The sequence below is a fragment of the Mycteria americana genome, chromosome 4 (genome assembly GCF_035582795.1).
Source record: "Mycteria americana isolate JAX WOST 10 ecotype Jacksonville Zoo and Gardens chromosome 4, USCA_MyAme_1.0, whole genome shotgun sequence".
In the NCBI taxonomy this organism is placed as follows: Eukaryota; Metazoa; Chordata; class Aves; order Ciconiiformes; family Ciconiidae; genus Mycteria; species Mycteria americana.
In genome coordinates, this window is record NC_134368.1 from 88,525,482 (window position 1) to 88,541,696 (window position 16,215).

Consider the following 16,215-nt stretch of genomic DNA (forward strand, 5'->3'; position numbering starts at 1 on the left):
AAATTATGAACATGAACCTGGCTTCACTTTCCAGTTTTTTTAATGTAAACAACACAATAATGGACATCAGTTCTTTCTGTACAGTTTCCGAGGTGATCTTACATTTTCCAGACTCTGAACCAGAGCTAAATGAGCACTTAACGCAGATGGAGCCGGAGACTAAGCCACAAATACAAAAATTAACTTCAAGTTTAAACCACATCCTCAATAACTCCAATATCCTCAGGTAGTTTGAGCAACCTTAGGCTTGTAAGGTCCAATTGGGATTTTTTTGTTGTTGTTTTAAAGAGAAGGATGCCGGTAATGATGGGAGCTCCATGTCGGGACTGTCTCCCTTTGATTATGCCAGACTGTTAGATTGTTAGCTGCAGCATTTCCCTTTCAAAAAGGCTTCCTACTTCTATATACGCAAAACAGCCTATATAGAACAGCGCTTTCTTACAACCTAAGCCCTGATACACTTTCTGATAGGAAGACTGGGTGATAAACAACAACAAAACCAAAAGACGCCAGGCTTGCTTTGTAATTTATTATTCTTCAAGTTTTTGGCAGTGACTCATGAAGCATTTACGCCTTAGTGAATAGTTTATTTGAATTTAGTAGGTCACCCGGCATGTATTTCTGCTGTAAATGTTTTCAGGTTCAGAGCTGCGGTGTGCTGCTTTGTACATTAGCCCTCCAGATTTAGTAATTTGGAATGATTTGGCCCCGTTCTTGGTGCCAGTTTTAAGTGGTGGAATTTAAAGCCTAACACATGGATAACGTTATGGCAAGGGAAATTGTGCCCAACAGTCCCCACCGCTTTGAAGAAATTTGGTCAGTGTGCATCATGATTCAGAAAATACGAGGTTTTCTTCATGAGAAGTTGAAGCAGCGCCAACCATTTGTTATTATTAACTCCTAGGAAGCACTCCTCCAAAACACCGCTTCGCTAGTAGATTGTTCTTCCTTTCTTAGTTGCAACTTTCCTGACTTTTCACGCAAGGTGACTGATGCTGTCACGGTGGGAAATCCCCAAAGAACCAGTGCTCAGAGGCGCATTTTCAAAACCCAGTTTACTTGTCGTTAGGTGGAATAGACAGTATTGTACCCCACTGTGCTCTTTAGGTACCTTATTCATCTGATATTGGTGATTTTATGTCACCGTCATATTAATAGCATCATGAAGATGCCAGTGGGCTTCACAAACACCTGATCAAAGTCCCTGCCATCAGAACAGTACTTTTTTCATAGTCGTAGCAAACTATCCCCATCAACAATTTTAAACATATTGCCGTTGAAGAAATGAACGTATCCAAAGCTGCTTATTTTACACTCACCCTGCTTCCGTTTCCTCTGTGCCACCCAAGGAGGTCTCTCCTTGTATAAGTACAATTAGCCTACAGCTTCAATCAATGGAGAAAGAGCTGTATGATCATCTTAAGTATTTGTAGGTTCTGAAATATTTCGTTTACTATACTCAGAGCAACAAAAGGAGGAAATAAAAGCTGAAAATGTATCTGCAGCTGGGAGGCAATGGGGGTTTGCTGCGCAGCTGGTTGACCTCAGTGGTAACCACCTGACACTGAAATTATTTGTCTCGTTTTACAGCAGCCAAGAGTTTACTGAAAAAGCCGGATGGAGTTAAGGTAGGTTAAACACGTGCTTTAAAATACGTTTTATTAGTCACCACCTATCTGTAACTTCTGCCAGTTTTTAGAATTTATTATTGTTATTTGTTTCCTTTATAGAATTTGTTAATATGTGCTTCTTACCATGTATTTGCAGTGATTAAAGTTAGTAGGTGAAGCTTAAAAAATGAAATCAAAGCCATATTTGAAAAACAAGCATTTTAATAAGTGGAAGATAGAAAACTACTGGAGAAAATGCTTTTCTTGCTATTTTAATGAAGGATGATTGTGTAATTAATGACTCAGTGTTATTAACTAGCTTATAAATATAAATAATGGTTTGGTGGTGGGCATGTTAGGTTTTTAGGTATGAGTGTTTATCTGCAGCTCTATTGCCTCCGTGTTTCCCCTTGACTTTTCATTAGATTTCATGGAAGACCAAAAGTTTACTGGTAGGCTTGGCTCCACATGAAGTGTATTCTGCCAGATGTACTTGCTATATTTGGCAGAACTTGAGGGGTTTACTATCTCAACAAATCAGCTCATCCTGACTAACAGACCTTGCTAAGAAGGGAACATTTTGGCAGCTTTCATACATGATTTAGAGCTCCTATTCTCATGTCACCAGATCCTGCAGGAGGAGAGATGCTTCACAAATGAACGTTCTGGATAAATACTTTGAAAAACAGCCAGAAAAAAAATATATATATCACTCAGCAATGAAAAATATTTTATTTCTTTTCTCGGAGGACTCCTGAAGACTAAAATAAGTGCCTCAAGCTTTCATTATATGATTCAAAAGATATTCTTCTGTGCTCTGTGTGTTTACTCAGAAGTGTGTGTTTGACCTGAATTTTAATTTTCTATTTAATCTTAAACTTTTTGCTTCAACAAAACATTGTATACTTAAATACCAGATTCATAGTATATTTGTTCCTGTTCTCCCACATACGCACACTTTTCCTATCAAAAAAATCATGAGACTGACTTAAAATGAAGTGAGTACACTACGATTTCAATGCTTCTCACTGCCAAGTAGTAGATATCCTAGTTCTATGGAGAAGCACACGTTCAGTACTATTCTGTCATTCCTGTGGAAAACCCTTAACGTGTTTCATTGTGGAATATATAAATTTTATGTACTCTCTCTGACCAGCTTTTCCTTTTTAAATATCATTCCTCCTACAGGTCTACGATGGTATTTGTTATATCTCAATTTTGATTATAATATCGGAAACAATTGTTGCCAAAATTTTGCCTAAATTACACTTATTGGGATTTGATACTTTGGTTTTCAGCACATTTTATGTGTCTGCTGTTTGTCTGCATGGTCATGTGGAGCAAAGGGAGTAAATTTACGTCTGGGGAAGTCTATTTTTGTCATTTCTGTTATTGAGATGCTATATACTCCATAGCATTTTTCCACCCCTTCCTACAGCTTAAGCTGTCTTTTTCTTAAAAAAAAAAAAAAAAAAGCCAAAACAGAAATATACTGTACTCCATGCATTGATACTTCAAATCCAACCAGTCACATTTTCTTCTTTTCCTTTCTCTCTGACTGGTCAATTCAGAAAAGGAAGTCCAGTTCGAGTGTTCAGATGATGGTGAGGATCTTTATCGACAGATTTTTTTTCCTCCTGTGAATCGTTCACACTTAGAAATCAAACAGTTGCATTTAGTTTTGTTAACGTGCTGTGAGAAGCTGCAAGACCTTAAAGTACAACCTTGTGAATTTTAAGCCTGCAGTTGCTGTATGCCATCCACAGTGAATTGTTCTGCAGTTCTTTCAAGCAAGTTTTTTATTTTTTTTAACCTGGGGACATACAAAACCGAAAAAGTAGATGTAACATTGGCCAATGCAGCTGTCCTTAGTCAATAAAAATAGTGACAAAATAGTAATCTTACAACAATCTATTAATTTTTAAAACCTCCTTATTTTAAAAGCTAATAGTATTAATATCGTAAAGTGTAACACAGACCACATTGCACAGTGAAATAGTATCGCTTTAATCGAGCCACTGTAGACCAAGATGCCATGCTAAATGCTCAGGAGCAAAAAAAACCCATTTCACAGCCTTCCCGTACCACAGTGTCCCAGCTAACATCCTTCACAGCTCAGGGCTTTGTCACCAGATGTCCCAGCTGACAGTCAGTCTCAGTAACTTCTCTTCCTCCTCAACCTCCTCTACAGTCTTGCGTTCATTTGGCTTCCGTGATCCCACACAGCAACTCACTCTGTGCCTGTTTATTACGCTTTTGAACCTGACTTTTGAGGTGTTCATGGTGATCAGCTGTGACGTCCCAGCCAGCTTCCGTTGCTGCTGCCGGTGGAGAGAAGGCAAATATCCCTCATCCCCACCTTTCACTGGGAAGTACAACTCTCCTTGAAAAGCAAGAATTGCTGCTCAGGTGTGAGCAGACATGTAGTTATAGACGTAGAGAGGCTGTTCTTGGGGTGAACGTGGAATTTCAGTGACAGAGGATCAGTGGTAGCAGCGCCCAAATGAGGGTCACCAGAAAGGTACGGTGGGGATATTTCTAGTATCCCAAACGTGGAAGCGTGCTTTAACTTTTTGTTACAGAAGTACCATGTGAAAGGTTTAAGTCCCAAGATGCAGGGTTTGTTTCTTAAAATATTTTTATACTACACTGAAAACAGACCAATAACGATTCTACAGTCACGCCCAGCTGTTTGGAGCGTTTGTGTGTGTGTGTCCTGCACTACTGTCAGACCTAAGAGAGTGGCTTTTGACAAGCGATGCATTAGGATAAAAGTTTTCCTTCTTCGCAACAAAGAGAAGGTCACCACTTAAGCATACTTCACCTTCAGAATAACTGTTTCATATGAAAATATTTTACTCCTTTTGGAATCGTTTCCCTTTGCTGTTAAAAATCTATGCAAAATACACCATGTGTGTTCATATATTAATAAAAGCACATGTATATGTTCTATGAGAGAGAGAACGTGTACAGGCTTATTGCTGTTTTCTCTCTAAGTTTCACAGGGTTTTACCAAGTTCTGTTTACACAGAAGAAAAATAACTGTATTTTGAATTACATTATCTCTTTCTGCTTTGACTAATGAATGCTGTATTCTCGATACCTTACTAAGAAGTTTTGAATATATTTCCTGCAGTTTTCAGCAGTAGCTGTAATGGATATTGTTTATTTTTATAGGACTTTCACCAAGGGAGTATGGACCCAAGCCTGCTCTCCTTACTCAGGCAAAATTGGAATTGAAATTCGATTAACCCGTTTTCATTACGTATTCAACAACAGGCATTCGTTTGGCATATCACTTTCTTTTTTGTATTAAGCTACTACTGAATCGGACTGTATGAAATCTGGTGAAATCTTCATTTCTTTCCTCATGTTTTTGCTTTATGTCTGTCTGCCTTTTATTAGGGCCTTTTTATTTGTAGTCTCTTGATGACTACACTGTCGTAAAAATACGAACTTGTAGTTACACAACTTGATATGTGATTTTTCTCTTGTTTTAGAAGATTTAGTATGCCATCAAGCAGTGTTGTACGTGTTCTCACTATTCCACAATTCTCCTGTAGAACTTTCATTTATTGGAGTGGTTGGGGGTTTTTTTAAAGTTTTTTCCTGAGTAAGGAGTTCAGGTTTTGCCCATCTCACAGTCCCAGAAATCTCGAAGCAAGTTAGTTGATATATAAAATACTCGCTAATACTTACGTCTCCCCATGAATGACTTTATGCACGAAGGTATTTATTCTCTCTCTGTCTTGAGTTCAGACACCCCTGCAACTTACGGCTGCAATTGTGAATAGATAAATGAAATTTATTTGACAATAACTAGGCCAAGTTGGGGCATAAACTAAACACTTGGAACTCAATAATGACTCATATTTTTTCTTAATGACAATTTCTGTAAAAGACCATGGTTAAAAAAACCCCTGTTTCTCATCCTCCTGCTGTAGAGCACTGTGAACTTTGATTTTAAATCAAAGAAAATTATTTTTATTCTATATGGGAGAATGGTTCCTATCACAAATATTACTAAATAACATTTAGTGTCAAAATAATGTTCCCTGACATTAACTAACGAGACTGCTTTATATTCTTCAAAGCCAGTTAAATGCTGGTTAAGATAAGGAAATTTGCGGTCTCTAATTAATTAATGCAAATCCTGTTGACATTTCCATAATCTAGGCATAGCCTAAGTAAGAGTCAGTTCAGCTGCAGGCTTAATTCCTGCCATCAACAAGTCAGCTGCCACCCGGTACCAAAATAAAACAAATCGCAAAAACGGCTGAGGACGTGGAGTTCAGTGGCTTTCCCCAGCGGTGCTAACTTCTGAAGGCTGCAATTTAGCAAAGCCTGGGCACAGACAAAACTGAAATGTTAGCCTGCGTGGCCGAGAAGCTGAATGCTGCATCTGAGACTGCAGAGTCATCAGGAAGTTTAGATCAGAAGTCAGATGTCTCATGGCCAGCTCGGTTTTGTCCGCTGTGATAGGACTTCCTCTTTCTTTATGCCTTTTCACATACGTTACTTAGCATATGGCCATTTTCTAATTGGTTTAGAAAGGCTTTTCTTTTAGAAGAAAAAATACCAAATTTTTACCCCCAAATTGCTAGAGTTTGTTTCTTTATTTAAAGTTCATTACATTTTTACAAAAATCCATTAATGAAACAATTTTGGACTTTTTTCCTTTGTTTTGCGCATTTATTATTAAGTACTGTGACTAGAAGGTTCAGTAGAACTTTTTTTTTTTTTTTTTTTTTTGGATCAAAGTCTTTCCAGGCAATATATATCCATACAGCCAGTTCTGCATGCTGCTTTGGACTGCTCTTGTTAAAATTAGACATGACCAAAATGTATGTAAAATTTTTTTTCCTAATTATTGTTAAAGAAGAAAATGACATTTTTCAAACTAGTTTTACTATACTTTAATCTTGCTTCTTAGTGCATGTAAAAAGCGGCTCCGTACATTATTTTTAGTATTTCTGTTCTTTTCATACCACGGTATTTATGAAAGCTGAATCTTAAAAATGGATTTAAAGAATCAGATACCTTTAAACTTACTGCTAAACAGTTTAACTTGAAGTAAAATTTCATATAAGTAAAAGCCAAAAGTCTTGTAAAGGTGTAGTGCCGTGCTAAGCTTAAGAATTAACATGATGACCTGCACGTAAAGTTAAGCAGATATGTACCGATTTGTGGAGTAAGACTACAGATGCTCTAGTGTGAAACCTCACGCTTCAGGTGATAGCCCCAAAATTGAAAGGCTGATACACAGTTACTGCAGGATTCTTGAGACTGCAGAAAATCACAGCTGCCAATTATTTTTGTCAAAATTAAAACCAAAAAAGCTAAAGGGGCACCAGTCTAGCATCAGTTGTATTTAATCAGATCTGGAATCAGTTACATTTGTTCAGATCTGTTCCCAGGAGCCAGCAGAACAAATCTATAGATTTCTGGAGAGCTATGAATAATCAAATATTATTTATGGTAGTGACAGGTAATTAGAGATAAAGAACAACTGGGTGCAATTATGTAATACTGTTGCATGTCAGGAAATCGCAATGGCTATTTAGGGCTTTCTTCAAACCCATATTAATTCTTTATTCTTCGTAGATGTGATTAGCTGCTACTTAAAGGCTCTCTGTTCTTTTAAGTGTCACAGCTGAAGTCATCTATACTTTATATAGACCTTCGTATAGTGCATCTGAAAACCCGTAGCTAGCATGTTTGGAGGAGTTGCAGCTAGCTATCGGGTCTATTGTTAGTGGTCTTTCAAGTTCATAAGTTCATCTTTCTGTGATTCTTTATTTCCATATCTATATCTATATATAGATATCTATATCTGTATATAGATGTTCTATACAGAGAGATATAGATACGGTGCCTACTGCGAGTTCTAAGGCCTGTCTGTTTCTATTTTCTGCATACCTACAGATAAACAACAAAACCAACGTGGTAACCAGCCCCAAGGAAAATATTCCTACCCCGGCGCTGGTATACCTGGAATCTTCCTTCTCATGCTACCTTGAAGTTTTTGACTGTCTTCTGTTTGTTCTTCCTTCTTTTTTGCTTTTTCCATGCATTTACTTTGTTTGCTTTCTAAAAAACAGGTTTTGGAAAAACTTTTTGTTTGAGTTATGCTTTCTTTTTTTTGTGAGGAAGTCCATTAGAGCGTGTTTATTAATAGAAAATGTTACATGGAAGCTGGATGCGGTAGAGTCATAGCGTTTGTAACTGTAGTTGAATTTTTCGCATGCTGTGCCAGAAAGTGAGTAGAATGCGCTTTATGTTGCTCTTAGCTCTTTGCCTGATGACTGTTTCCATCTTTTTAATGCTAACCTGTTGCAAAAAAAAAAAAAAAAAGAAAAAAAGAAAAAAAAAAAGAAAAAAGCTCCATTATTTTCTCTGCTTTGTCTAAGTATTGGTATCAAGGAGAGCTAACAGGATTATCGCTAGGCTACCATAAAATAGACCTTATTCAGATTTTCATTCCATATTTCCTAAAACTCAGCAGGACTTTGCAAGTCTTCACTGGGATCAAGAGGCATCTAGCACTAAACATTTTTGCTTGTTTCTCTTACATTTAAATCTGCAGGAGACATTACTCATTAATAAGCTCTGTTAGGAACATATTACTAATCGGAGTGCTGTTCATGAATATCTCTATCGCAGTCTTGCTTTTATTAGTAGCTCCTATTTCTTAGGCATACACGTATCGCAGGGCTCATAAATATAAATGCCAGTGCGTAAGTACCTAATTTCGTGAGGAATTGTTTCCCGTATGCCTGCCTATATGGCTTTGAAAATGTGGATAATTCACACGCATCGGGAGAGATTTTTCCTCCTGACTGTTTTTGTGCAACTGGCACTGAAGCACGCATTGCTAAGTAATTTCTAAGGACCAGTTAACAGGTTTCATGCATGAGTATATGGCAGTCTGTTCCCAGACACAGCCATGCACAATAGTCCGTGCTGAAAGTATGCTGGCTAACTGCCATTTCAAACATTATTTAATCTTTTTTTAAGGGAAAAGGATTTGGGGAAATTAAAATGATGCAAAGATCTCTCTCGCTTACTTTTATGTTGCTCTGCCAGGGCAGCAATGGATAGTAATCTACATCTTCCAAAACATGGTAGTGTTTAGAGGGAGTTAACTCGTCCTTAATGCTTACCGATTCATCTGTATTTTTATTTGATGGCTTACTACTAATACAAGCAAACATGCTTAAAGAAAAGAGGCGATTTCTGGCCGCCTTGTCTGGCCTGGCTCGGCCAGGAAAGCACATAGAGCATTTGGTATGCCCTCGTGCAAAAGAGAGCCTCTGCGGGTCTCCAGAGCTTCAAAGCCCTGTGCGCATTGGTCATGAATAAGGTCTCTGCATGCTGCTGCATTAGGTGAGATGGTCTTTTTTGCTGGCTTGCTGTTGAGGAAATCTGTATTGGAGACATCCAGTTTCACCCTCTGGCAACAGTTAAGATTTGATTTAGCTCTTGTCAGTGTTCAGCATTTGTGAGCTGGCTCTTCTTGCACTCCCTCACACTAATGAGAATGTATTTACCAATGGGAACTCTTTTTCTCTTTATTTTGTTCCGCTCAGGAGCCCCAAACTACAGTAATCCACAACCCTGATGGAAATAAGGTATTCAGAAAGAATCAACTCCATCTTGCTTTTCCACACCACACATTTCATCCACTATTCCACAGCAAAATAGGGCCGCTCCAGGACTTTGTCAAGGAAAATCTCATTCCTGCATTTGTTACACCTGGTGTCTCTTGAGCCTTTTTTCATCTGTGTTCATCTGCTACGTGCGTCCTGCTGATAGCCGAGCTTCTGAAGCTCGTGGGGGAGCCGGTAGCAATTGGCAGAGTTCGGTACCCAGTGCAGCCAGGCTCGGGGAGCGTGGTGTCTCTCGTTTCAGCCAAAAATGCTGCAGTCTAAGTAAAACCAAAGAATGCTGTTCTCAGAGCGTGGTGAGATTATACTGACGAGTTTTATGTGCAGTTGTCACCTTAGATAAAGATGTCATTTCAGTGTATCCCATCTGCTGTCTCGCAGCATGCTTATACACCATGTTGTGACGTGTCTTTTGCACAGGACTTTGGTTTTCTTCCATAACATCACTGAGCAGTGTCAAAAAAATTTTAACATTTCAAGTGACAAAGAGGTCTTTTGATTTCTATACGTTTTCTTCATGCTCTTTGCTTTTTCTCGTGTACTGTGATGTTTGCGTTTGGCAGCTGATTCCTAAAACGTGTTTTGTTTTGTTTTTTTCATGCATGGACTTGAAAAGGGCCAGGAAATACCATCATTTACATATAACACATGTTCCTAGGTTTCCTGGAAAGAATTTACTCTTCAACAAAAATTTCACTGTTTACAGTGTTGACTTAAAGAACTGACATTTCATTTATCTAGTCTTAACTACTTGTGGTTATTTCATAAGAGAGGGATTGAATCTGAGTGAAAACATAACGCATGCAGACATTTCTCAAGCATGAAAGTGCTGATGGTGTGTATCGTGCTTGTATATCCCATCCCTTTATGTACCTTGCATCTGTCGAACACAGAGCTTTTATTTTCATGTTACTACTTTTTCAGCTCCCCAAGTTTAAACTCATAGGCAACAAACAGCCTGTGTTTGAACACTAGCCTAATCTTTATCGCTGACGTCCACTAAAGACCAGAAAACCCCGATAAAATATTGGCGTGACTACATCTACTTGACTTTATTATATAAATCATAGCAGTTAAGATACTCAATGTCCCAAAAGGTCACAGCAGACAAGCAAACCACTTAATGCGGAGAGTTACTCCTAAATTTGTCTGAAAGATTGATCGTTGTAGTATGGCAACTGGAGCGGATGCTTCAATATTACAGGCTACATCTGCCGTGTGAGCTCGTGCATGGTGTTTACAACTTGTAGTTGTGTGGGGGTTTTGTTTACTTATAAGTACTTTATCTAATATTTTAAGTGATAGAGCATGATACATCTGTGTAGAGTGAAGTGTCTAACACCAGCCGGTTCAGGAAAAGCATGGTGACTTGTTCAGTTTTGTTCGTCTGTGAATTAATTCATGTAGTTTTATTTATGGATGCACATACCTTTTGTTTTTTTGAGGTCTGAGTAATGCATTAACTGTTTTGAATGTTCCTTCGGCTCAGCCTTGTGAGGACCCAGTAAATAAAGGGCACTGTCAAATTTACCTTTTATTATTTAACTGTAAAATCATGTTAAGAGTGAAAAACAATACCAGTCCTATCTTCTATCTCTCGGATAAAAATAGACCAGTTAATCCTTTTTGCTATTGAGCTGTGAAGTAAAACAAAAATTAGATTGATTCTACTTCTCAAGAAGGTATACAGATTAAAAAAAATCAAGTTTAAAAACCTTCTGGCTTTCTAAAACTGCACACCGATTAGATTTGACAGTGCCCTGTCGAATTTGCCCGTAATATTTCATGTTTCTGATAATTCATGAAAGACTGAGATACAGTATCCTTGCCTTTTTAACAGTGTGGTGGCTTACGTGTAAACTGCCTGACAGATGAGTCATTCCTCTACATGACCGGTTGTTTGAAGAGCACTGCTACAAAGATACCTTAGTTTGTCAAAGTCGTTATCGTATATTTATCAATTCTCCATTGCCTTCACAAAACTTTTTAATCACAAAAACAGTATAAAAATGACAGAATCTGATCCAATATCCTTCAGATCACTGGGGGCTTTGTTTTAATATACATTGCACACGTCACAGGAGCAGAAAAATGGTGGTAAATTGTAGCACGCAGAAGTCTGCATATTTAAAAGTTGGAATGGAATGACTGACTTTGCACAGTTGGTTTAATCACTAAGCTTAAAATGGCAAGCTCTCCTACTTGGCTGAGGTAATTCATATAACATTTCAGCTGGACTTTGTACAGTTGGATGCTAAAGAAAAAAAAAAGTTTCCTTTACATTCCTGTGAAGTAAAAGCATTAGACAGCAGGAAATGTATTTGTGTTCCCTACTGTGGAGAATGGCATTGTTTGACATCAGTTTCAGGTGGAAATGTCTTAATCGGTGTGTGACCATTTGTTTGTGAATTACATCCCACCCTGCTTCAAGGCTTTGCATGATAGCTGTAACTAACTGTCATTTTCAAAGGCGCGCGAATAAGGCTTGGCTTCTTTTCTACATTCGACTTACATTTACTTCTCAACAGGAATCGACAGAGAGTTCCAATACGACCATTGAAGATGAGGATGTGAAAGGTATGATTTTACGCTTGAAACATTTGGAGAAGCAATAGCATGAGTTATGTCAACGTATTTCATTAGGTCGTTAAACACGGAAACTCCTAATGAATCTTACGAGAGAATACTGTTTTTCCTGGTTTAAAAGAAATTACTTGTGTGCTCTTCTGGGTTACTTCTGACGTGTTTCAGACTTACCTTTGACTTTTCATTTCCCAAAACACCATTTGCCATGATGTTTTGGAATGAAGAATATAAAGTTACTGCTTATTAACTAAGATACTCGTTCCAGTAAGAATAGTAGTAGATTAAAAATGTGTAAGTCAGTGCTTTGTAACTTTTACTTAGTTTATGTACTTTAAGCATGCATTTGTGTTTTGGGTTTGCCTTTTTTTTTTTAATGTCACCATTTAAATTTTTATTCTGTTCAGATGCCAGTGTTTTTTCATGTTTCTCTTTTGTTCTGGCCATACACTTATTTTAATCCTCTTTTATTCTTTAAAAAACTAAAATCAGTAATTTTTTTATAAAATTAGTTCTGTAACTTCACAGACATTGTTTTTGTTTCCATTTTTTCCCCCTCTAAATATTATACTGTGACGTTACTCATACTTACTTTAACAACATTGTGTTTTAAAACAAAGGGTTTTTTAAAAAAGAGTATTAGGTTTGTGTATCTCTGGTTCACAGAAAAGATTGTTTTTCAGCCTCAGAGAACAACGTTATATGTACAGGTGAATCGCAAGCCGGAGATGATAGTAAAGATAAAATGTGGGAAATGGAAAAGAAAAGAGAATTCTTAGTGAATTGTAGTACGAGGTTTGGTTTATGTTGGAAGTAGTATAATGCCAAAGTCACTGCTAAAAACATGTATTAGCAGAGTTGTGCCCTAAAATATAGACTTGAATCTGCTGAAGAGCTTCATCGGTCTCTGAAGAGCATGGGAGAGTTTTAGAATTTAGAAGAGATTCAAACATGAAGTAGTTAGAATTCCATCCAAAATATCTAGCGCTTGGTTTCTGACTGGTAGAAGACGTGCTTTGCGTGTTTGATAAAAGTATCAGTACTGCCAGGGAACGAATTGATCGTGTAAGCCTGAAAGCACAGCCTGCTGGTAGCGGCTGTCCGAGGAGCGCGGTGTTGAAAATGCAGATTTTATATTATGCTGTGTATGAGATTTATTGGGCACGTACATCGTGGCAGCTTAGCCCTGGCTTGCAGAGGAGAGCAGAGCAAGCCCGCGGCAGAGCCCAGCGAATTGTTTCTGCTGCTTTTGGAAGGGCTGAGGAGCTCAGCTGGCGTACGGGCTAATATCTGCAGTCTGCTGTGCTGCGATAATTTTCTCTACTTTTGCATAGTTGGTGTTCCCTCGGTGAAAAGAAGATTTTCTATCTACCGCTAGTAGCGTTGCAGCTGTAAATTGTGACTTACGTTACTGTATGAGCTGCAGTTACCTCTAATTAAGTCGCTCACGTTGGCGCTTTGGTCTCAAAGTTTCGGTGAATCACTTCACCTCCGCTTGAAGAAAGTCTTGGGCGCGTTAACAGCCAGTACCCACTCACTTTAAATAACAACCTAGCGGTAGCGGTTTGAGTTAATGCAAAGTAACGGCTTGGAGAACAATTATAGGCATCTGCAGCTGATGCAGAGGAAAATACAGTGTAATTTACCTTTATTCATAACACTTTGTATTTCTTCCTTCAAACCATTATGTGTAGTTTAGCAACTTAACCTCATTAAATGAATAATTTAATTATAGGGCCTCTGCATGATGATATAACATGATGTTATAACAGTAGGATTTTTATAAAACTCTGTCAGAAGCTTAGCACACAGAATTATGTCTCAGGAATACAATTGTAAGAAAAACAACAATGAAAATGTTTTGCCTAATTCTTCAGTATGATTCTGCAGTATCACACTTAAGAGCAGATTGGATGGCCACGACATACTTCATTCCCAAAACAGAAAAGAGGATCTTGCAGTAATCACAGGTCTGAGAGACAAGATGCTGGTCGCGTCCTTCTCTTTGCTGTAGCTTCGTGACAGATGTAAAATGTTTAGCAGGTGAAGTTCTCTGTTATTTGTAGGTTCCTGACCCGTTGCTACATAACAGTGACACAGAGGGCATAAAGTGGATGAGCTGAGGCTGTACTCCAGAAAGAGCGTTGCAGTGTGTATTTTCTGGAGACTGCGGAAGGAGGAGCTGAAGGATGTTAACGGTGCTTGCAGAAGAGGAGGCAGAGTAGTCTCGTATTGCTCTTCACCTGCTTCGGTGGGAAGGTGGGATGCTTTCTCCCCACCGAGAATGACGGTTTGAACTGCTAGCGTCTGGGATGGTCACGGTAGCCTCATACCCCGATGCAGCTGTTTCAGCACCAGGCCGAACACACGGCGGTACCACTGCCCTGTTCACCAGACACCAGGTGCACATTTTATTCCAGCGTATAGGGATTTCATTTGCTGTTTATTTAAAAAACAAATATAATCTCCCTGTCATTAATTGCTTGCAAGCTTGCTTGTTTGTCACTTTTTAGTATTCCTCTCACGCTTCCAGTCTTTCCACCGGAGGCTGCTTTTCAGATTGTTTTCTTATAAATTAAAGCTAACAGTACCCCTAGGGTCTAATTTCTAGAATGATTCGGGGAATAGGCAGTCCTGCAACCCTGACAGCTATTATAAGCTCAAGCTTCATGCTTTAGCAAGGCACTTAAGACAGATATCTTCCCCCTTACACCAAACTTGACTTCTGGATGTAGATTTTCTAGGACAACAGTGAGAAAGCTGTTCTCTTGTCAGGAACAGCTGCTGGCTGCAGCTGGAGATAAGATACTGATGGGGACGAATGGATTTCGGAGGTAGCAGAGAGAATTCTCTCAGATTACTGACTGACTGGGTCCTTATGCGTACGCTCAAGATGACGCTTGTCACCAAATTTGAGATCTAGAAGGAATGTTTCCCACCGTAGGTGATAAAGGACCTCAAAAATCTTTCTGCTTTTCTTCGCAGCATGGAGTACAACATGGGAGGAGGCTCTCTCTTCCTGCGAAGGAGAAGGGAAATGGGGATGCCGCTTTGTAACTGAAAAGTAGTATTAGCGTATGTTTTCTGGTATTGCAGTATGACCCACACCTCGCAGAGAGTGACCCTTCTTTGCAAAGGCGTGCAATTTGTGCACTTTACTCCTCCTCCTCCTATTCTAACACCGTGCATAGACTGCACAAACAGGTACAAGGTTCCTTCCTTTGTACAGACTACCAGCCCACTCATATTTAAAACATTCAGCTCTGCATCAAGTGGTTCTCTTCTTTTTTTTTTTATTGATTTGACTTTTTAAAGTTGTGTGGATCCTGGGAGTCTATGTGGGATATAATATCTCCAGCCCAGTTGTGGTTTTGTGTGCCCTGTGGGAGTGTGTGTGCATATGCATGGCTGTACAAAGTATTACTAATGTTACAATTCATTAAGAAAGGTAGCAATTAAAAAAAAAAAAAAGTCTTAAATCAGCTATCACAAATGTGTCTTTAGGAACAGATTCTTACCTCCTATTTATCAGGGAATGCATACAGTATTCTCCTCTCACGTCAGGATCTCCCCCTGTTTTCACTTTTGAAGGCAGGTATTTTAACTTTAAGACAGTAAAATCGGGCTTACTTTTCATTTGTTATTTATTGAAAATCTTAGTGTCTGTAACTTTGTGTTGCTTATGTATGCATTTACATCTTTCAGGACTGGAACATATTTCATTTACTAGAAACAGCGCTTGGCAAACAACAGTGAGCTGTAGTAATTCAAGGAATAAGCTAATTCTAGAATTTGAGTCTGAAATTACTTGAAGCTGTAGTTCAGGTTCCTTGCCTAAAATAAATTTCTGACGTTAACCATTGATCCTGGGCTTATCTGCCTGACAGTGATCCCTCCTAAATATAAGGATAGGAGTGGACAGAAAGAACATGCTGAAAACTGGACCGTAGGCAATGCCGCCTTCTGGGATTGCTTGTGGGATTTCTCCTTCCTGTAGTAATGAGACTGGAACTCTTTGGCAGCATCTCTTTGCTAGGAGATTGATGTGTTTTTTTCAGTAATGCTGTAGAATGCCATCGTTATTTTTGCCAGCGATGCACACAGACTTTTATAAAGCTGAGTTGTTAAATTTATCATGGTCAGGAAATCTAGATTTCTCATGGTATATTTTTTTGCCCCTGGAAATGAATTAGTAAAAGCACTAGTAAGAATTTTTTCCAATGGGAAAAATTGCTGAGTTGTAGGGCACTTACAGATTAGGTAAATTCTGGGGTAATCTGTGCTACTTAATACATCTGTAAGCTACATCGCCTCAAAACATTAACCATTCAGGAGGCACGTATTTTCATATATTT

General features: G+C 38.6%; 1 protein-coding gene across 16 annotated transcripts in view; it reads left to right on the top strand.

The window, feature by feature from the left end:
• CAMK2D (calcium/calmodulin dependent protein kinase II delta) overlaps positions 1 to 16,215 on the top strand; it is a 167,177-nt gene that overhangs the window by 129,444 nt on the left and 21,518 nt on the right. For 8 of the 16 annotated variants that reach the window (XM_075501213.1, XM_075501202.1, XM_075501205.1 and 5 more), the window contains 3 exons: positions 1,591 to 1,628; positions 9,200 to 9,241; positions 11,806 to 11,854. In XM_075501213.1, coding sequence (XP_075357328.1) covers positions 1,591 to 1,628; positions 9,200 to 9,241; positions 11,806 to 11,854 — 129 coding nt within the window. The remainder of the gene's footprint in view (positions 1 to 1,590; positions 1,629 to 9,199; positions 9,242 to 11,805; positions 11,855 to 16,215) is intronic. The other 8 variants (XM_075501216.1, XM_075501204.1, XM_075501211.1 and 5 more) reach the window with 3 other exon arrangements.